General features: G+C 50.5%; 1 protein-coding gene across 4 annotated transcripts in view; it reads left to right on the top strand.

Annotated features, from left to right (window-relative positions):
• The window catches only part of LOC147081794 (NACHT, LRR and PYD domains-containing protein 3-like), a 151,941-nt gene that overhangs the window by 50,910 nt on the left and 78,047 nt on the right, over positions 1-22,984 (top strand). For all 4 annotated transcript variants that reach the window (XM_085980667.1, XM_085980666.1, XM_085980665.1 and 1 more), the window contains one exon: positions 21,704-21,870. In XM_085980667.1, the coding sequence (XP_085836793.1) occupies positions 21,704-21,870 (167 nt within the window). The remainder of the gene's footprint in view (positions 1-21,703; positions 21,871-22,984) is intronic.

Here is a 22,984-nt window from a genome sequence, read left to right as displayed (position 1 = left end):
CACAGGTGGAGGGAGCCCCTGAGTACTGGAACTGTCCAATAGATACCTGGTATTGGGGACTGTAAGGTGGAGAGAGACAGTGACTGAGGATCACAGTCACAGGTGGAGGGAGCCCCTGAGTACTGGAACTGTCCAATAGATACCTGGTATTGGGGACTGTAAGGTGAAGAGAGACAGTGACTGAGGATCACAGTCACAGGTGGAGGGAGCCCCTGAGTACTGGAACTGTCCAATAGATACCTGGTATTGGGGACTGTAAGGTGGAGAGAGACAGTGACTCAGAGGATCACAGTCACAGGTGGAGGGAGCCCCTGAGTACTGGAACTGTCCAATAGATACCTGGTATTGGGGACTGTAAGGTGGAGAGAGACAGTGACTCAGGATCACAGTCACAGGTGGAGGGAGGCCCTGAGTACTGGAACTGTCCAATAGATACCTGGTATTGGGGACTGTAAGGTGGAGAGAGACAGTGACTGAGGATCACAGTCACAGGTGGAGGGAGGCCCTGAGTACTGGAACTGTCCAATAGATACCTGGTATTGGGGACTGTAAGGTGGAGAGAGACAGTGACTCAGGATCACAGTCACAGGTGGAGGGAGGCCCTGAGTACTGGAACTGTCCAATAGATACCTGGTATTGGGGACTGTAAGGTGGAGAGAGACAGTGACTCAGGATCACAGTCACAGGTGGAGGGAGGCCCTGAGTACTGGAACTGTCCAATAGATACCTGGTATTGGAGACTGTAAGGTGGAGAGAGACAGTGACTGAGGATCACAGTCACAGGTGGAGGAAGCCCCTGAGTACTGGAACTGTCCAATAGATACCTGGTATTGGGGACTGTAAGGTGGAGAGAGACAGTGACTCAGGATCACAGTCACAGGAGGAGGGAGCCCCTGAGTACTGGAACTGTCCAATAGATACCTGGTATTGGGGGCTGTAAGGTGGAGAGAGACAGTGACTCAGATGATCGCAGTCACAGGTGGAGGGAGCCCCTGAGTACTGGAACTGTCCAATAGATACCTGGTATTGGGGACTGTAAGGTGGAGAGAGACAGTGACTGAGGATCACAGTCACAGGTGGAGGGAGCCCCTGAGTACTGGAACTGTCCAATAGATACCTGGTATTGGAGACTGTAAGGTGGAGAGAGACAGTGACTCAGAGGATCACAGTCACAGGTGGAGGGAGCCCCTGAGTACTGGAACTGTCCAATAGATACCTGGTATTGGGGACTGTAAGGTGGAGAGAGACAGTGACTGAGGATCACAGTCACAGGTGGAGGAAGCCCCTGAGTACTGGAACTGTCCAATAGATACCTGGTATTGGGGACTGTAAGGTGGAGAGAGACAGTGACTCAGAGGATCACAGTCACAGGTGGAGGGAGCCCCTGTACTGGAACTGTCCAATAGATACCTGGTATTGGGGACTGTAAGGTGGAGAGAGACAGTGACTGAGGATCACAGTCACAGGTGGAGGGAGCCCCTGAGTACTGGAACTGTCCAATAGATACCTGGTATTGGGGGCTGTAAGGTGGAGAGAGACAGTGACTCAGAGGATCACAGTCTCATGTGGAGGAAGCCCCTGAGTACTGGAATTGTCCAATAGATACCTGGTATTGGGGACTGTAAGGTGGAGAGAGACAGTGACTCAGAGGATCACAGTCACAGGTGGAGGAAGCCCCTGAGTACTGGAACTGTCCAATAGATACCTGGTATTGGGGGCTGTAAGGTGGAGAGAGACAGTGATTGAGGATCACAGTCACAGGTGGAGGAAGCCCCTGAGTACTGGAACTGTCCAATAGATACCTGGTATTGGGGTCTGTAAGGTGGAGAGAGACAGTGACTGAGGATCACAGTCACAGGTGGAGGAAGCCCCTGAGTACTGGAACTGTCCAATAGATACCTGGTATTGGGGACTGTAAGGTGGAGAGAGACAGTGACTGAGGATCACAGTCACAGGTGGAGGGAGCCCCTGAGTACTGGAACTGTCCAATAGATACCTGGTATTGGGGACTGTAAGGTGGAGAGAGACAGTGACTCAGAGGATCACAGTCACAGGTGGAGGGAGCCCCTGAGTACTGGAACTGTCCAATAGATACCTGGTATTGGAGACTGTAAGGTGGAGAGAGACAGTGACTCAGAGGATCACAGTCACAGGTGGAGGGAGCCCCTGAGTACTGGAACTGTCCAATAGATACCTGGTATTGGGGACTGTAAGGTGGATGGAGACAGTGACTCAGAGGATCACAGTCACAGGTGGAGGAAGCCCCTGAGTACTGGAACTGTCCAATAGATACCTGGTATTGGGGACTGTAAGGTGGAGAGAGACAGTGACTGAGGATCACAGTCACAGGTGGAGGGAGCCCCTGAGTACTGGAACTGTCCAATAGATACCTGGTATTGGAGACTGTAAGGTGGAGAGAGACAGTGACTGAGGATCACAGCCACAGGTGGAGGGGGCCCCTGAGTACTGGAACTGTCCAATAGATACCTGGTATTGGGGACTGTAAGGTGGAGAGAGACAGTGACTGAGGATCGCAGTCACAGGTGGAGGGAGCCCCTGAGTACTGGAACTGTCCAATAGATACCTGGTATTGGAGACTGTAAGGTGGAGAGAGACAGTGACTGAGGATCACAGTCACAGGTGGAGGGAGCCCCTGAGTACTGGAACTGTCCAATAGATACCTGGTATTGGAGACTGTAAGGTGGAGAGAGACAGTGACTCAGAGGATCACAGTCACAGGTGGAGGAGCCCCTGAGTACTGGAACTGTCCAATAGATACCTGGTATTGGGGACTGTAAGGTGGAGAGAGACAGTGACTCAGAGGATCACAGTCACAGGTGGAGGGAGCCCCTGAGTACTGGAACTGTCCAATAGATACCTGGTATTGGGGTCTGTAAGGTGGAGAGAGACAGTGACTGAGGATCACAGTCACAGGTGGAGGGAGCCCCTGAGTACTGGAACTGTCCAATAGATACCTGGTATTGGGGACTGTAAGGTGGATAGAGACAGTGACTCAGAGGATCACAGTCACAGGTGGAGGGGCCCCTGTGTACTGGAACTGTCCAATAGATACCTGGTATTGGGGTCTGTAAGGTGGAGAGAGACAGTGACTCAGAGGATCACAGTCACAGGTGGAGGGAGCCCCTGAGTACTGGAACTGTCCAATAGATACCTGGTATTGGGGGCTGTAAGGTGGAGAGAGACAGTGACTCAGAGGATCACAATTACAGGTGGAGGGGCCCCTGAGTACTGGAACTGTCCAATAGATACCTGGTATTGGGGACTGTAAGGTGGAGAGAGACAGTGACTGAGGATCACAGTCACAGGTGGAGGGAGCCCCTGAGTACTGGAACTGTCCAATAGATACCTGGTATTGGGGACTGTAAGGTGGAGAGAGACAGTGACTCAGGATCACAGTCACAGGTGGAGGGAGCCCCTGAGTACTGGAACTGTCCAATAGATACCTGGTATTGGGGACTGTAAGGTGGAGAGAGACAGTGACTGAGGATCGCAGTCACAGGTGGAGGGAGCCCCTGAGTACTGGAACTGTCCAATAGATACCTGGTATTGGGGACTGTAAGGTGGAGAGAGACAGTGACTGAGGATCACAGTCACAGGTGGAGGGAGCCCCTGAGTACTGGAACTGTCCAATAGATACCTGGTATTGGGGTCTGTAAGGTGGAGAGAGACAGTGACTGAGGATCACAGTCACAGGTGGAGGGAGCCCCTGAGTACTGGAACTGTCCAATAGATACCTGGTATTGGGGGCTGTAAGGTGGAGAGAGACAGTGACTGAGGATCACAGTCACAGGTGGAGGGAGCCCCTGAGTACTGGAACTGTCCAATAGATACCTGGTATTGGGGTCTGTAAGGTGGAGAGAGACAGTGACTGAGGATCACAGTCACAGGTGGAGGGAGCCCCTGAGTACTGGAACTGTCCAATAGATACCTGGTATTGGGGACTGTAAGGTGGAGAGAGACAGTGACTCAGAGGATCACAGTCACAGGTGGAGGGAGCCCCTGAGTACTGGAACTGTCCAATAGATACCTGGTATTGGAGACTGTAAGGTGGAGAGAGACAGTGACTGAGGATCACAGTCACAGGTGGAGGGAGCCCCTGAGTACTGGAACTGTCCAATAGATACCTGGTATTGGGGACTGTAAGGTGGAGAGAGACAGTGACTCAGAGGATCACATTCACAGGTGGAGGGAGCCCCTGAGTACTGGAACTGTCCAATAGATACCTGGTATTGGGGTCTGTAAGGTGCAGAGAGACAGGGACTGAGGATCACAGTCACAGGTGGAGGGAGCCCCTGAGTACTGGAACTGTCCAATAGATACCTGGTATTGGGGATTGTAAGGTGGAGAGAGACAGTGACTGAGGATTACAGTCACAGGTGGAGGGAGCCCCTGAGTACTGGAACTATCCAATAGATACCTGGTATTGGGGATTGTAAGGTGGAGAGAGACAGTGACTGAGGATCACAGTCACAGGTGGAGGGAGCCCCTGAGTACTGGAACTGTCCAATAGATACCTGGTATTGGGGTCTGTAAGGTGGAGAGAGACAGTGACTGAGGATCACAGTCACAGGTGGAGGGAGCCCCTGAGTACTGGAACTGTCCAATAGATACCTGGTATTGGGGACTGTAAGGTGGAGAGAGACAGTGACTCAGAGGATCACAGTCACAGGTGGAGGAAGCCCCTGAGTACTGGAACTGTCCAATAGATACCTGGTATTGGGGTCTGTAAGGTGGAGAGAGACAGTGACTGAGGATCACAGTCACAGGTGGAGGGAGCCCCTGAGTACTGGAACTGTCCAATAGATACCTGGTATTGGAGACTGTAAGGTGGAGAGAGACAGTGACTCAGAGGATCACAGTCACAGGTGGAGGGAGCCCCTGAGTACTGGAACTGTCCAATAGATACCTGGTATTGGAGACTGTAAGGTGGAGAGAGACAGTGACTCAGAGGATCACAGTCACAGGTGGAGGAAGCCCCTGAGTACTGGAACTGTCCAATAGATACCTGGTATTGGAGACTGTAAGGTGGAGAGAGACAGTGACTCAGGATCACAGTCACAGGTGGAGGGAGGCCCTGAGTACTGGAACTGTCCAATAGATACCTGGTATTGGGGACTGTAAGGTGGAAAGAGACAGTGACTCAGGATCACAGTCACAGGTGGAGGGAGCCCCTGAGTACTGGAACTGTCCAATAGATACCTGGTATTGGGGACTGTAAGGTGGAGAGAGACAGTGACTGAGGATCACAGTCACAGGTGGAGGGAGCCCCTGAGTACTGGAACTGTCCAATAGATACCTGGTATTGGGGACTGTAAGGTGGAGAGAGACAGTGACTCAGAGGATCACAGTCACAGGTGGAGGGAGCCCCTGAGTACTGGAACTGTCCAATAGATACCTGGTATTGGGGACTGTAAGGTGGAGAGAGACAGTGACTGAGGATCACAGTCACAGGTGGAGGGAGCCCCTGAGTACTGGAACTGTCCAATAGATACCTGGTATTGGGGACTGTAAGGTGGAGAGAGACAGTGACTCAGAGGATCACAGTCACAGGTGGAGGGAGCCCCTGAGTACTGGAACTGTCCAATAGATACCTGGTATTGGGGACTGTAAGGTGGAGAGAGACAGTGACTCAGAGGATCACAGTCACAGGTGGAGGGAGCCCCTGAGTACTGGAACTGTCCAATAGATACCTGGTATTGGAGACTGTAAGGTGGAGAGAGACAGTGACTGAGGATCACAGTCACAGGTGGAGGGAGCCCCTGAGTACTGGAACTGTCCAATAGATACCTGGTATTGGGGACTGTAAGGTGGAGAGAGACAGTGACTCAGAGGATCACAGTCACAGGTGGAGGAAGCCCCTGAGTACTGGAACTGTCCAATAGATACCTGGTATTGGGGTCTGTAAGGTGGAGAGAGACAGTGACTCAGGATCACAGTCACAGGTGGAGGGAGCCCCTGAGTACTGGAACTGTCCAATAGATACCTGGTATTGGGGGCTGTAAGGTGGAGAGAGACAGTGACTGAGGATCACAGTCACAGGTGGAGGGAGCCCCTGAGTACTGGAACTGTCCAATAGATACCTGGTATTGGGGACTGTAAGGTGGAGAGAGACAGTGACTGAGGATCACAGTCACAGGTGGAGGGAGCCCCTGAGTACTGGAACTGTCCAATAGATACCTGGTATTGGGGACTGTAAGGTGGAGAGAGACAGTGACTCAGAGGATCACAGTCACAGGTGGAGGAAGCCCCTGAGTACTGGAACTGTCCAATAGATACCTGGTATTGGGGTCTGTAAGGTGGAGAGAGACAGTGACTCAGAGGATCACAGTCACAGGTGGAGGGAGCCCCTGAGTACTGGAACTGTCCAATAGATACCTGGTATTGGGGACTGTAAGGTGGAGAGAGACAGTGACTCAGGATCACAGTCACAGGTGGAGGGAGCCCCTGAGTACTGGAACTGTCCAATAGATACCTGGTATTGGGGGCTGTAAGGTGGAGAGAGACAGTGACTGAGGATCACAGTCACAGGTGGAGGGAGCCCCTGAGTACTGGAACTGTCCAATAGATACCTGGTATTGGGGGCTGTAAGGTGGAGAGAGACAGTGACTCAGAGGATCACAGTCACAGGTGGAGGAAGCCCCTGAGTACTGGAATTGTCCAATAGATACCTGGTATTGGGGACTGTAAGGTGGAGAGAGACAGTGACTCAGAGGATCACAGTCACAGGTGGAGGAAGCCCCTGAGTACTGGAATTGTCCAATAGATACCTGGTATTGGGGGCTGTAAGGTGGAGAGAGACAGTGACTCAGAGGATCACAGTCACAGGTGGAGGAAGCCCCTGAGTACTGGAACTGTCCAATAGATACCTGGTATTGGGGGCTGTAAGGTGGAGAGAGACAGTGACTCAGAGGATCACAGTCACAGGTGGAGGGAGCCCCTGAGTACTGGAACTGTCCAATAGATACCTGGTATTGGGGGCTGTAAGGTGGAGAGAGACAGTGACTCAGAGGATCACAGTCACAGGTGGAGGAAGCCCCTGAGTACTGGAATTGTCCAATAGATACCTGGTATTGGAGACTGTAAGGTGGAGAGAGACAGTGACTCAGAGGCTCACAGTCACAGGTGGAGGGAGCCCCTGAGTACTGGAACTGTCCAATAGATACCTGGTATTGGAGACTGTAAGGTGGAGAGAGACAGTGACTCAGAGGATCACAGTCACAGGTGGAGGGAGCCCCTGAGTACTGGAACTGTCCAATAGATACCTGGTATTGGGGACTGTAAGGTGGAGAGAGACAGTGACTCAGAGGATCACAGTCACAGGTGGAGGGAGCCCCTGTACTGGAACTGTCCAATAGATACCTGGTATTGGGGACTGTAAGGTGGAGAGAGACAGTGACTGAGGATCACAGTCACAGGTGGAGGGAGCCCCTGAGTACTGGAACTGTCCAATAGATACCTGGTATTGGGGGCTGTAAGGTGGAGAGAGACAGTGACTCAGAGGATCACAGTCTCATGTGGAGGAAGCCCCTGAGTACTGGAATTGTCCAATAGATACCTGGTATTGGGGACTGTAAGGTGGAGAGAGACAGTGACTCAGAGGATCACAGTCACAGGTGGAGGGGCCCCTGAGTACTGGAACTGTCCAATAGATACCTGGTATTGGGGACTGTAAGGTGGAGAGAGACAGTGACTGAGGATCACAGTCACAGGTGGAGGGAGCCCCTGAGTACTGGAACTGTCCAATAGATACCTGGTATTGGGGTCTGTAAGGTGGAGAGAGACAGTGACTCAGGATCACAGTCACAGGTGGAGGGAGCCCCTGAGTACTGGAACTGTCCAATAGATACCTGGTATTGGGGACTGTAAGGTGGAGAGAGACAGTGACTGAGGATCACAGTCACAGGTGGAGGAAGCCCCTGAGTACTGGAACTGTCCAATAGATACCTGGTATTGGGGACTGTAAGGTGGAGAGAGACAGTGACTCAGAGGATCACAGTCACAGGTGGAGGGAGCCCCTGTACTGGAACTGTCCAATAGATACCTGGTATTGGGGACTGTAAGGTGGAGAGAGACAGTGACTGAGGATCACAGTCACAGGTGGAGGGAGCCCCTGAGTACTGGAACTGTCCAATAGATACCTGGTATTGGGGGCTGTAAGGTGGAGAGAGACAGTGACTCAGAGGATCACAGTCTCATGTGGAGGAAGCCCCTGAGTACTGGAATTGTCCAATAGATACCTGGTATTGGGGACTGTAAGGTGGAGAGAGACAGTGACTCAGAGGATCACAGTCACAGGTGGAGGAAGCCCCTGAGTACTGGAACTGTCCAATAGATACCTGGTATTGGGGGCTGTAAGGTGGAGAGAGACAGTGATTGAGGATCACAGTCACAGGTGGAGGAAGCCCCTGAGTACTGGAACTGTCCAATAGATACCTGGTATTGGGGTCTGTAAGGTGGAGAGAGACAGTGACTGAGGATCACAGTCACAGGTGGAGGAAGCCCCTGAGTACTGGAACTGTCCAATAGATACCTGGTATTGGGGACTGTAAGGTGGAGAGAGACAGTGACTGAGGATCACAGTCACAGGTGGAGGGAGCCCCTGAGTACTGGAACTGTCCAATAGATACCTGGTATTGGGGACTGTAAGGTGGAGAGAGACAGTGACTCAGAGGATCACAGTCACAGGTGGAGGGAGCCCCTGAGTACTGGAACTGTCCAATAGATACCTGGTATTGGGGACTGTAAGGTGGATGGAGACAGTGACTCAGAGGATCACAGTCACAGGTGGAGGAAGCCCCTGAGTACTGGAACTGTCCAATAGATACCTGGTATTGGGGACTGTAAGGTGGAGAGAGACAGTGACTGAGGATCACAGTCACAGGTGGAGGGAGCCCCTGAGTACTGGAACTGTCCAATAGATACCTGGTATTGGAGACTGTAAGGTGGAGAGAGACAGTGACTGAGGATCACAGCCACAGGTGGAGGGGGCCCCTGAGTACTGGAACTGTCCAATAGATACCTGGTATTGGGGACTGTAAGGTGGAGAGAGACAGTGACTGAGGATCGCAGTCACAGGTGGAGGGAGCCCCTGAGTACTGGAACTGTCCAATAGATACCTGGTATTGGAGACTGTAAGGTGGAGAGAGACAGTGACTGAGGATCACAGTCACAGGTGGAGGGAGCCCCTGAGTACTGGAACTGTCCAATAGATACCTGGTATTGGAGACTGTAAGGTGGAGAGAGACAGTGACTCAGAGGATCACAGTCACAGGTGGAGGAGCCCCTGAGTACTGGAACTGTCCAATAGATACCTGGTATTGGGGACTGTAAGGTGGAGAGAGACAGTGACTCAGAGGATCACAGTCACAGGTGGAGGGAGCCCCTGAGTACTGGAACTGTCCAATAGATACCTGGTATTGGGGTCTGTAAGGTGGAGAGAGACAGTGACTGAGGATCACAGTCACAGGTGGAGGGAGCCCCTGAGTACTGGAACTGTCCAATAGATACCTGGTATTGGGGACTGTAAGGTGGATAGAGACAGTGACTCAGAGGATCACAGTCACAGGTGGAGGAAGCCCCTGAGTACTGGAACTGTCCAATAGATACCTGGTATTGGAGACTGTAAGGTGGAGAGAGACAGTGACTCAGAGGATCACAGTCACAGGTGGAGGGGCCCCTGTGTACTGGAACTGTCCAATAGATACCTGGTATTGGGGTCTGTAAGGTGGAGAGAGACAGTGACTCAGAGGATCACAGTCACAGGTGGAGGGAGCCCCTGAGTACTGGAACTGTCCAATAGATACCTGGTATTGGGGGCTGTAAGGTGGAGAGAGACAGTGACTGAGGATCACAGTCACAGGTGGAGGGAGCCCCTGAGTACTGGAACTGTCCAATAGATACCTGGTATTGGGGACTGTAAGGTGGAGAGAGACAGTGACTCAGAGGATCACAATTACAGGTGGAGGGGCCCCTGAGTACTGGAACTGTCCAATAGATACCTGGTATTGGGGACTGTAAGGTGGAGAGAGACAGTGACTGAGGATCACAGTCACAGGTGGAGGGAGCCCCTGAGTACTGGAACTGTCCAATAGATACCTGGTATTGGGGACTGTAAGGTGGAGAGAGACAGTGACTCAGGATCACAGTCACAGGTGGAGGGAGCCCCTGAGTACTGGAACTGTCCAATAGATACCTGGTATTGGGGACTGTAAGGTGGAGAGAGACAGTGACTGAGGATCGCAGTCACAGGTGGAGGGAGCCCCTGAGTACTGGAACTGTCCAATAGATACCTGGTATTGGGGACTGTAAGGTGGAGAGAGACAGTGACTGAGGATCACAGTCACAGGTGGAGGGAGCCCCTGAGTACTGGAACTGTCCAATAGATACCTGGTATTGGGGTCTGTAAGGTGGAGAGAGACAGTGACTGAGGATCACAGTCACAGGTGGAGGGAGCCCCTGAGTACTGGAACTGTCCAATAGATACCTGGTATTGGGGGCTGTAAGGTGGAGAGAGACAGTGACTGAGGATCACAGTCACAGGTGGAGGGAGCCCCTGAGTACTGGAACTGTCCAATAGATACCTGGTATTGGGGTCTGTAAGGTGGAGAGAGACAGTGACTGAGGATCACAGTCACAGGTGGAGGGAGCCCCTGAGTACTGGAACTGTCCAATAGATACCTGGTATTGGGGACTGTAAGGTGGAGAGAGACAGTGACTCAGAGGATCACAGTCACAGGTGGAGGGAGCCCCTGAGTACTGGAACTGTCCAATAGATACCTGGTATTGGAGACTGTAAGGTGGAGAGAGACAGTGACTGAGGATCACAGTCACAGGTGGAGGGAGCCCCTGAGTACTGGAACTGTCCAATAGATACCTGGTATTGGGGACTGTAAGGTGGAGAGAGACAGTGACTCAGAGGATCACATTCACAGGTGGAGGGAGCCCCTGAGTACTGGAACTGTCCAATAGATACCTGGTATTGGGGTCTGTAAGGTGCAGAGAGACAGGGACTGAGGATCACAGTCACAGGTGGAGGGAGCCCCTGAGTACTGGAACTGTCCAATAGATACCTGGTATTGGGGATTGTAAGGTGGAGAGAGACAGTGACTGAGGATTACAGTCACAGGTGGAGGGAGCCCCTGAGTACTGGAACTATCCAATAGATACCTGGTATTGGGGATTGTAAGGTGGAGAGAGACAGTGACTGAGGATCACAGTCACAGGTGGAGGGAGCCCCTGAGTACTGGAACTGTCCAATAGATACCTGGTATTGGGGTCTGTAAGGTGGAGAGAGACAGTGACTGAGGATCACAGTCACAGGTGGAGGAAGCCCCTGAGTACTGGAACTGTCCAATAGATACCTGGTATTGGGGACTGTAAGGTGGAGAGAGACAGTGACTGAGGATCACAGTCACAGGTGGAGGGAGCCCCTGAGTACTGGAACTGTCCAATAGATACCTGGTATTGGGGACTGTAAGGTGGAGAGAGACAGTGACTCAGAGGATCACAGTCACAGGTGGAGGGAGCCCCTGAGTACTGGAACTGTCCAATAGATACCTGGTATTGGGGACTGTAAGGTGGATGGAGACAGTGACTCAGAGGATCACAGTCACAGGTGGAGGAAGCCCCTGAGTACTGGAACTGTCCAATAGATACCTGGTATTGGGGACTGTAAGGTGGAGAGAGACAGTGACTGAGGATCACAGTCACAGGTGGAGGGAGCCCCTGAGTACTGGAACTGTCCAATAGATACCTGGTATTGGAGACTGTAAGGTGGAGAGAGACAGTGACTGAGGATCACAGCCACAGGTGGAGGGGGCCCCTGAGTACTGGAACTGTCCAATAGATACCTGGTATTGGGGACTGTAAGGTGGAGAGAGACAGTGACTGAGGATCGCAGTCACAGGTGGAGGGAGCCCCTGAGTACTGGAACTGTCCAATAGATACCTGGTATTGGAGACTGTAAGGTGGAGAGAGACAGTGACTGAGGATCACAGTCACAGGTGGAGGGAGCCCCTGAGTACTGGAACTGTCCAATAGATACCTGGTATTGGAGACTGTAAGGTGGAGAGAGACAGTGACTCAGAGGATCACAGTCACAGGTGGAGGAGCCCCTGAGTACTGGAACTGTCCAATAGATACCTGGTATTGGGGACTGTAAGGTGGAGAGAGACAGTGACTCAGAGGATCACAGTCACAGGTGGAGGGAGCCCCTGAGTACTGGAACTGTCCAATAGATACCTGGTATTGGGGTCTGTAAGGTGGAGAGAGACAGTGACTGAGGATCACAGTCACAGGTGGAGGGAGCCCCTGAGTACTGGAACTGTCCAATAGATACCTGGTATTGGGGACTGTAAGGTGGATAGAGACAGTGACTCAGAGGATCACAGTCACAGGTGGAGGAAGCCCCTGAGTACTGGAACTGTCCAATAGATACCTGGTATTGGAGACTGTAAGGTGGAGAGAGACAGTGACTCAGAGGATCACAGTCACAGGTGGAGGGGCCCCTGTGTACTGGAACTGTCCAATAGATACCTGGTATTGGGGTCTGTAAGGTGGAGAGAGACAGTGACTCAGAGGATCACAGTCACAGGTGGAGGGAGCCCCTGAGTACTGGAACTGTCCAATAGATACCTGGTATTGGGGGCTGTAAGGTGGAGAGAGACAGTGACTGAGGATCACAGTCACAGGTGGAGGGAGCCCCTGAGTACTGGAACTGTCCAATAGATACCTGGTATTGGGGACTGTAAGGTGGAGAGAGACAGTGACTCAGAGGATCACAATTACAGGTGGAGGGGCCCCTGAGTACTGGAACTGTCCAATAGATACCTGGTATTGGGGACTGTAAGGTGGAGAGAGACAGTGACTGAGGATCACAGTCACAGGTGGAGGGAGCCCCTGAGTACTGGAACTGTCCAATAGATACCTGGTATTGGGGACTGTAAGGTGGAGAGAGACAGTGACTCAGGATCACAGTCACAGGTGGAGGGAGCCCCTGAGTACTGGAACTGTCCAATAGATACCTGGTATTGGGGACTGTAAGGTGGAGAGAGACAGTGACTGAGGATCGCAGTCACAGGTGGAGGGAGCCCCTGAGTACTGGAACTGTCCAATAGATACCTGGTATTGGGGACTGTAAGGTGGAGAGAGACAGTGACTGAGGATCACAGTCACAGGTGGAGGGAGCCCCTGAGTACTGGAACTGTCCAATAGATACCTGGTATTGGGGTCTGTAAGGTGGAGAGAGACAGTGACTGAGGATCACAGTCACAGGTGGAGGGAGCCCCTGAGTACTGGAACTGTCCAATAGATACCTGGTATTGGGGGCTGTAAGGTGGAGAGAGACAGTGACTGAGGATCACAGTCACAGGTGGAGGGAGCCCCTGAGTACTGGAACTGTCCAATAGATACCTGGTATTGGGGTCTGTAAGGTGGAGAGAGACAGTGACTGAGGATCACAGTCACAGGTGGAGGGAGCCCCTGAGTACTGGAACTGTCCAATAGATACCTGGTATTGGGGACTGTAAGGTGGAGAGAGACAGTGACTCAGAGGATCACAGTCACAGGTGGAGGGAGCCCCTGAGTACTGGAACTGTCCAATAGATACCTGGTATTGGAGACTGTAAGGTGGAGAGAGACAGTGACTGAGGATCACAGTCACAGGTGGAGGGAGCCCCTGAGTACTGGAACTGTCCAATAGATACCTGGTATTGGGGACTGTAAGGTGGAGAGAGACAGTGACTCAGAGGATCACATTCACAGGTGGAGGGAGCCCCTGAGTACTGGAACTGTCCAATAGATACCTGGTATTGGGGTCTGTAAGGTGCAGAGAGACAGGGACTGAGGATCACAGTCACAGGTGGAGGGAGCCCCTGAGTACTGGAACTGTCCAATAGATACCTGGTATTGGGGATTGTAAGGTGGAGAGAGACAGTGACTGAGGATTACAGTCACAGGTGGAGGGAGCCCCTGAGTACTGGAACTATCCAATAGATACCTGGTATTGGGGATTGTAAGGTGGAGAGAGACAGTGACTGAGGATCACAGTCACAGGTGGAGGGAGCCCCTGAGTACTGGAACTGTCCAATAGATACCTGGTATTGGGGTCTGTAAGGTGGAGAGAGACAGTGACTGAGGATCACAGTCACAGGTGGAGGGAGCCCCTGAGTACTGGAACTGTCCAATAGATACCTGGTATTGGGGACTGTAAGGTGGAGAGAGACAGTGACTGAGGATCACAGTCACAGGTGGAGGGAGCCCCTGAGTACTGGAACTGTCCAATAGATACCTGGTATTGGGGACTGTAAGGTGGAGAGAGACAGTGACTCAGAGGATCACAGTCACAGGTGGAGGGGGCCCCTGAGTACTGGAACTGTCCAATAGATACCTGGTATTGGGGACTGTAAGGTGGAGAGAGACAGTGACTGAGGATCACAGTCACAGGGGGAGGGAGCCCCTGAGTCCTGGAACTGTCCAATAGATACCTGGTATTGGGGTCTGTAAGGTGGAGAGAGACAGTGACTGAGGATCGCAGTCACAGGTGGAGGGAGCCCCTGAGTACTGGAACTGTCCAATAGATACCTGGTATTGGGGACTGTAAGGTGGAGAGAGACAGTGACTCAGAGGATCACAGTCACAGGTGGAGGAAGCCCCTGAGTACTGGAACTGTCCAATAGATACCTGGTATTGGGGTCTGTAAGGTGGAGAGAGACAGTGACTGAGGATCACAGTCACAGGTGGAGGGAGCCCCTGAGTACTGGAACTGTCCAATAGATACCTGGTATTGGAGACTGTAAGGTGGAGAGAGACAGTGACTCAGAGGATCACAGTCACAGGTGGAGGGAGCCCCTGAGTACTGGAACTGTCCAATAGATACCTGGTATTGGAGACTGTAAGGTGGAGAGAGACAGTGACTCAGAGGATCACAGTCACAGGTGGAGGAAGCCCCTGAGTACTGGAACTGTCCAATAGATACCTGGTATTGGAGACTGTAAGGTGGAGAGAGACAGTGACTCAGGATCACAGTCACAGGTGGAGGGAGGCCCTGAGTACTGGAACTGTCCAATAGATACCTGGTATTGGGGACTGTAAGGTGGAAAGAGACAGTGACTCAGGATCACAGTCACAGGTGGAGGGAGCCCCTGAGTACTGGAACTGTCCAATAGATACCTGGTATTGGGGACTGTAAGGTGGAGAGAGACAGTGACTGAGGATCACAGTCACAGGTGGAGGGAGCCCCTGAGTACTGGAACTGTCCAATAGATACCTGGTATTGGGGACTGTAAGGTGAAGAGAGACAGTGACTCAGAGGATCACAGTCACAGGTGGAGGGAGCCCCTGAGTACTGGAACTGTCCAATAGATACCTGGTATTGGGGACTGTAAGGTGGAGAGAGACAGTGACTCAGGATCACAGTCACAGGTGGAGGGAGGCCCTGAGTACTGGAACTGTCCAATAGATACCTGGTATTGGGGACTGTAAGGTGGAGAGAGACAGTGACTGAGGATCACAGTCACAGGTGGAGGGAGCCCCTGAGTACTGGAACTGTCCAATAGATACCTGGTATTGGGGACTGTAAGGTGGAGAGAGACAGTGACTCAGAGGATCACAGTCACAGGTGGAGGGAGCCCCTGAGTACTGGAACTGTCCAATAGATACCTGGTATTGGGGACTGTAAGGTGGAGAGAGACAGTGACTGAGGATCACAGTCACAGGTGGAGGGAGCCCCTGAGTACTGGAACTGTCCAATAGATACCTGGTATTGGGGACTGTAAGGTGGAGAGAGACAGTGACTCAGAGGATCACAGTCACAGGTGGAGGGAGCCCCTGAGTACTGGAACTGTCCAATAGATACCTGGTATTGGGGACTGTAAGGTGGAGAGAGACAGTGACTCAGAGGATCACAGTCACAGGTGGAGGGAGCCCCTGAGTACTGGAACTGTCCAATAGATACCTGGTATTGGAGACTGTAAGGTGGAGAGAGACAGTGACTGAGGATCACAGTCACAGGTGGAGGGAGCCCCTGAGTACTGGAACTGTCCAATAGATACCTGGTATTGGGGACTGTAAGGTGGAGAGAGACAGTGACTCAGAGGATCACAGTCACAGGTGGAGGAAGCCCCTGAGTACTGGAACTGTCCAATAGATACCTGGTATTGGGGTCTGTAAGGTGGAGAGAGACAGTGACTCAGGATCACAGTCACAGGTGGAGGGAGCCCCTGAGTACTGGAACTGTCCAATAGATACCTGGTATTGGGGACTGTAAGGTGGAGAGAGACAGTGACTGAGGATCACAGTCACAGGTGGAGGGAGCCCCTGAGTACTGGAACTGTCCAATAGATACCTGGTATTGGGGACTGTAAGGTGGAGAGAGACAGTGACTCAGAGGATCACAGTCACAGGTGGAGGAAGCCCCTGAGTACTGGAACTGTCCAATAGATACCTGGTATTGGGGTCTGTAAGGTGGAGAGAGACAGTGACTCAGGATCACAGTCACAGGTGGAGGGAGCCCCTGAGTACTGGAACTGTCCAATAGATACCTGGTATTGGAGACTGTAAGGTGGAGAGAGACAGTGACTGAGGATCACAGTCACAGGTGGAGGGAGCCCCTGAGTACTGGAACTGTCCAATAGATACCTGGTATTGGGGTCTGTAAGGTGGAGAGAGACAGTGACTCAGGATCACAGTCACAGGTGGAGGGAGCCCCTGAGTACTGGAACTGTCCAATAGATACCTGGTATTGGGGGCTGTAAGGTGGAGAGAGACAGTGACTGAGGATCACAGTCACAGGTGGAGGGAGCCCCTGAGTACTGGAACTGTCCAATAGATACCTGGTATTGGGGGCTGTAAGGTGGAGAGAGACAGTGACTCAGAGGATCACAGTCACAGGTGGAGGAAGCCCCTGAGTACTGGAATTGTCCAATAGATACCTGGTATTGGAGACTGTAAGGTGGAGAGAGACAGTGACTCAGAGGCTCACAGTCACAGGTGGAGGGAGCCCCTGAGTACTGGAACTGTCCAATAGATACCTGGTATTGGGGACTGTAAGGTGGAGAGAGACAGTGACTCAGAGGATCACAGTCTCATGTGGAGGAAGCCCCTGAGTACTGGAACTATCCACCTGAGCAGGACCTGAATGGATAGTTACCTCCCTGTTGTCAGTGGGAAGAACATCCTTGACCCGTGTGACCACCTCTGGGAAGGAAAGGAAAGCAGACAATTGCCATGGTTGGAGCCAGTAACACGGATAGAAATACCTCTATAGAGGGACTATTAAGACTGAGGCACAAAACTAAAGAAACCAGGCCTCAAGCTGTTGATCTCCGGATTGTTTACCACTGGGCTTCTTAAGGCGGGAAATATGAGGCTGGTCAATTTGCGGCTGAGGGCTGGAGCAGGAGGGAAGTGTTCACGTTCTTGGGGCACTAGAGTGTGTTCAGTTGGAAGGGCCGGGACGGCTGTGACCTTTACCGACCAACAATAATGGTTCTACAGAAAAGGTGAATGGAGCAGTTGGGGGGTATCGGGGGATGTGACTGGAGATTGGGAAATATCGGGATCTGAGACTAGAGGAAAGAGAATTTGAAGTAGGTGGAGTTAAAGTTGTGTTTATAAAAAGAAGAAACGGTGACAAGTCAACATTTCAAGTGTTGGAGCTAGTGTTGAGTGTTGTGTGTATGAGTGAACAAATCATTCCAAACATTCAGAAACATGAGAGATGTGATCTAGTATCTATAAGACGGGGCCTTGTTTTTCACAGGACTCCGAGGGAGATGTTTCTGGTGGTAACATTTTGAGGGAAGAGCAACAAATTTGTGGACGCCAGTATCAATAAAGAATTCTATGGCAATGCAAGAACAACAAGAACAAACTGGCGTTTATATAACGCCTTTAATGTTGAAAAACCTCTCTAGGTGCTTCACAGGAGGGTTACCAATCAGAATTTGAAACCGAGTCACAAGGTGATATTAGGACAGGTAAAGTTTAAGGAACATCTGAAAGGAGGAGAGCGAGAGAGAGAGGCGGAGAGGTTTAGAAGGTAATGTGTTCCAGGGAGCAATGCTAAGATGGAATCCGTATGTACACAGTTCAGCAATAGGAAGGGAGATAGCCCAATTCTCAGTGGATTTTACAGGTCAGCGAGCTGTGGAGGTGAGATAGAGGTGGGACTGGGGAAACCAGTTCTGACGGATGCAATTTTGGGGAGATACAAAATATTTCCTAAACTTTCTAAAAATGATGGTGGAAGTGAAGTTTTGATGTACTAGAGGAGGATGTGGGGCACAGTTAGAGATCACTGTAGAGAAGTATTAGGATCTGAGTAAAATAGCCGAGGTGGAGAAGTCACTGGGCTCAGAGATAATGCACACCAGACTGTTAGAGGAAGTCAGAGCGGAGATAGGAGGGACTGACCACAGCATTTCAACCCAGGTTTAATATCAGACTGTTAGAGGAAGTCAGAGAGGTGATAGGAGGGACTGAGCACAGCATTTCAACCCAGGTTTAATATCAGACTGTTAGAGGAAGTCAGAGAGGAGATAGGAGGGACTGAGCACAGCATTTCAACCCAGGTTTAATATCAGACTGTTAGAGGAAGTCAGAGCGGAGATAGGAGGGACTGACCACAGCATTTCAACCCAGGTTTAATATCAGACTGTTAGAGGAAGTCAGAGAGGTGATAGGAGGGACTGAGCACAGCATTTCAACCCAGGTTTAATATCAGACTGTTAGAGGAAGTCAGAGAGGAGATAGGAGGGACTGAGCACAGCATTTCAACCCAGGTTTAATATCAGACTGTTAGAGGGAGTCAGAGAGGTGATAGGAGGGACTGAGCACAGCATTTCAACCCAGGTTTAATATCAGACTGTTAGAGGGAGTCAGAGAGGAGATAGGAGGGACTGAGCACAGCATTTCAACCCAGGTTTAATATCAGACTGTTAGAGGAAGTCAGAGAGGAGATAGGAGGGACTGAGCACAGCATTTCAACCCAGGTTTAATATCAGACTGTTAGAGGAAGTCAGAGAGGAGATAGGAGGGACTGAGCACAGCATTTCAACCCAGGTTTAATATCAGACTGTTAGAGGAAGTCAGAGAGGAGATAGGAGGGACTGAGCACAGCATTTCTACCCAGGTTTAATATCAGACTGTTAGAGGAAGTCAGAGAGGTGATAGGAGGGACTGAGCACAGCATTTCAACCCAGGTTTAATATCAGACTGTTAGAGGAAGTCAGAGAGGAGATAGGAGGGACTGAGCACAGCATTTCAACCCGGGTTTAATATCAGACTGTTAGAGGGAGTCAGAGCGGAGATAGGAGGGACTGAGCACAGCATTTCAACCCAGGTTTAATATCAGACTGTTAGAGGAAGTCAGAGAGGAGATAGGAGGGACTGACCACAGCATTTCAACCCAGGTTTAATATCAGACTGTTAGAGGAAGTCAGAGAGGTGATAGGAGGGACTGACCACAGCATTTCAACCCAGGTTTAATATCAGACTGTTAGAGGAAGTCAGAGAGGAGATAGGAGGGACTGAGCACAGCATTTCAACCCAGGTTTAATATCAGACTGTTAGAGGAAGTCAGAGAGGAGATAGGAGGGACTGAGCACAGCATTTCAACCCAGGTTTAATATCAGACTGTTAGAGGAAGTCAGAGAGGAGATAGGAGGGACTGAGCACAGCATTTCAACCCAGGTTTAATATCAGACTGTTAGAGGAAGTCAGAGAGGAGATAGGAGGGACTGAGCACAGCATTTCAACCCAGGTTTAATATCAGACTGTTAGAGGAAGTCAGAGAGGTGATAGGAGGGACTGAGCACAGCATTTCAACCCAGGTTTAATATCAGACTGTTAGAGGGAGTCAGAGAGGTGATAGGAGGGACTGACCACAGCATTTCAACCCAGGTTTAATATCAGACTGTTAGAGGAAGTCAGAGAGGAGATAGGAGGGACTGAGCACAGCATTTCAACCCAGGTTTAATATCAGACTGTTAGAGGAAGTCAGAGAGGAGATAGGAGGGACTGAGCACAGCATTTCAACCCAGGTTTAATATCAGACTGTTAGAGGAAGTCAGAGAGGAGATAGGAGGGACTGAGCACAGCATTTCAACCCAGGTTTAATATCAGACTGTTAGAGGAAGTCAGAGAGGAGATAGGAGGGACTGAGCACAGCATTTCAACCCAGGTTTAATATCAGACTGTTAGAGGAAGTCAGAGAGGTGATAGGAGGGACTGAGCACAGCATTTCAACCCAGGTTTAATATCAGACTGTTAGAGGGAGTCAGAGAGGTGATAGGAGGGACTGAGCACAGCATTTCAACCCAGGTTTAATATCAAAAATATACAGGTGGGCTGAAGGAGCCCAAGTGATTCTGTTCTAATGTGGAGAGAGGATTAACCTGGTAACCAGAGACCATTGTGTAGAAACTCCTCAAATCTGTTAATCCAGGTCGAATTAGCGAGCATTTAGCGATGAAGATGATGATGCGGGGTGGCTGGAACGGATTAGCTGTAGAAAAGTTGTCTTTGACAATTTGACCTTTTGGTCCATCCAGACTTTCCGAGGCAATTGCGATGCTTTGTCATAATTTGTTCCAGCTATCCCAAACCAAACCATGGGCGAGGTGAAAAACACAGGCCAATTTGGAGGATTAAAATAGGGGAAATTCCTCTCCGACCCATCTAGGCGATTGAAACTAGTCCAGCAGATCAATCTTGCACTGAATTCCCGGAAGTGTCTTCCTGTTGTAAGAGGTGATGTCCGCACCAAACAGGAACCGGTCCCGTTCTCGCCTGAAGGAATTCACCGAGTCAGTGTCCACCGCCAGAGAAGGGATCCTGTTCCAGAGGTCGACTATTCTCTGGGAAAAGAACCACCTCCTGACATCTAACGTAAATCTGGCCTTTCACAACTTAAAATGGTGACCCCTGGCCCTCCGTAAGCTATGTCATTGGAACAAAGTGTCAAATGGAACACAATCGATTCCCTCCATCATCTTATAAACCTCAATCAGATCACCGCTTAGTTTTTGCTTCTCTAAAGTGTAGAGTCCAAATTCTTAGCCTATCTTGATAACTAAGCTGCTTTATACTGGGAATTAGTGTAATGTCCCTCTGCATCAGTTTCAAAGCCTCAATATCACCCACCTTATGTGGGGACCGTAACTGGACACAGTATTCCAAGTGAAGCCTTTACCAAAGTCTTGTACTAGGACAGAATAGGTCGTCTTATACCCTACTGTCCTATGAATACACCCCAATATCCCCTTTGTTCTAGCTATCACTTCACGACATTGCTCCTGTACCTTTAGAGATGTATCCACCAGAATACCCGGATCTTCCTTTCTCCCCCTTATTTAATGCCATGAAGGGTGTATGAATGTTGAGCACTCGCACTGCCCACAGGCATAACACGGCACTTATCCAAGCTAAACACCATTTGCCAGTCATGTGCCCAATCTCCCAACACATTAAGATGTAGTTTTGTGGAGCCGTGACTATACAGGTTGATGGAATGTTGTACATGCGGTGTATGTGGGTTATCAGAAGGTGTTTGATAATATGGCTCACCGGAAGGTGTTTGATAATGTGGCTCACAGGAAGCTGTAGCCGTTTGGTATACGATGACATGTAGCTGCCTGGGTAGAAAGTGGATAATGTGTTTAGTTTTCTCCATTTGTGTTCACAGATCCGAACTCTACAATCACTGAGTTCTTGACAAAGTGTGACGATTACCAGCTGTTCCGGTTCACGAAATTCTACCGGGACAGACTGGAACAGGCGATTGAAGGAGGGGTGGATGGACTGAGCTCGTTGTTAACAAACGAGAGGCATTTCAGTGAACAAGAACATCGGGTAAGTGGGAGGGACACAGAATGAGTCTGGATTATCCAAACATCAGAACTGACAGGATATCAGATCTTAGAATCACAGAATGTTACCGAAGAGAAACTCGTCAAATAGGAACTAAATAGATAAAACGGAAAATATTGTGAATCTGAAACAATGATATGAAGAGGTGAAAATACCCAGCGGATCCGTCAGTATCTGTACAAAGGACCGGGGAACGGTTCGGGTATAACTCATTGTGGACTGAAAACAAAGGGAACAGTTTTAGTGGGACTGGGAAAAGGAGAGGCCAGAGGCAACAGAGAGGAATTACAGGGAACGTCGTGAGTTTACTGACCTGGAAACTAATGAAAGTAAATGAAGGAAATGAGACATGACAAAAATCATCTGTGGAGTAAATGAGAGGCTTTTCAAGAACAGAAACACAATGGTTAAAATGTCTGAGACACAAACAGGAAAACTAACCCCCCAAAGAATGAGGATTGAAAACCCGACGCTGTGCAGGTTTTTCCTCCCCCTGCATCACCGGGAGTCAATTCGAACTTTGACAGAGACTCAATACTGGCGGTAGAACCTGTCCTGGAGCGTCACTCCCCGGGACAGCACTTCAGGAAATTACAGCAAGCAGCCTGCACTGTTCTGTCAGTTACCTGTAATGGAACAGAGCTAAATGGAAATGATAATCGGGCAGGGTGTATAATGGACGGTCGACCTGCTACCAACTTTCCCAGTCGATAATCTAGGAAATTTACTCTCATCCCAACCTCCTGCTCACTGCCCATTACTGTTAATATCCCACCTAGTTTAATCCCAACCTCCTGCTCACTGCCCATTACCGTTAATATCCCACCTAGTCTAATCCCAACCTCCTGCTCACTGCCCATTACTGTTAATATCCCACCTAGTCTAATCCCAACCTCCTGCTCACTGCCCATTACTGTTAATATCCCACCTAGTCTAATCCCAACCTCCTGCTCACTGCCCATTACTGTTAATATCCCACCTAGTCTAATCCCAACCTCCTGCTCACTACCCATTACCGTTAATATCCCACCTAGTCTAATCCCAACCCCCTGCTCACTGCCCATTACCCTTAATATCCCCCCTAGTCTAATCCCAA

The sequence above is a fragment of the Somniosus microcephalus genome, unplaced genomic scaffold (genome assembly GCF_052327205.1).
Source record: "Somniosus microcephalus isolate GS21.2 unplaced genomic scaffold, FLI_Smic_1.0 scaffold368, whole genome shotgun sequence".
In the NCBI taxonomy this organism is placed as follows: Eukaryota; Metazoa; Chordata; class Chondrichthyes; order Squaliformes; family Somniosidae; genus Somniosus; species Somniosus microcephalus.
This window is presented reverse-complemented; position numbering and strand designations above follow the sequence as displayed.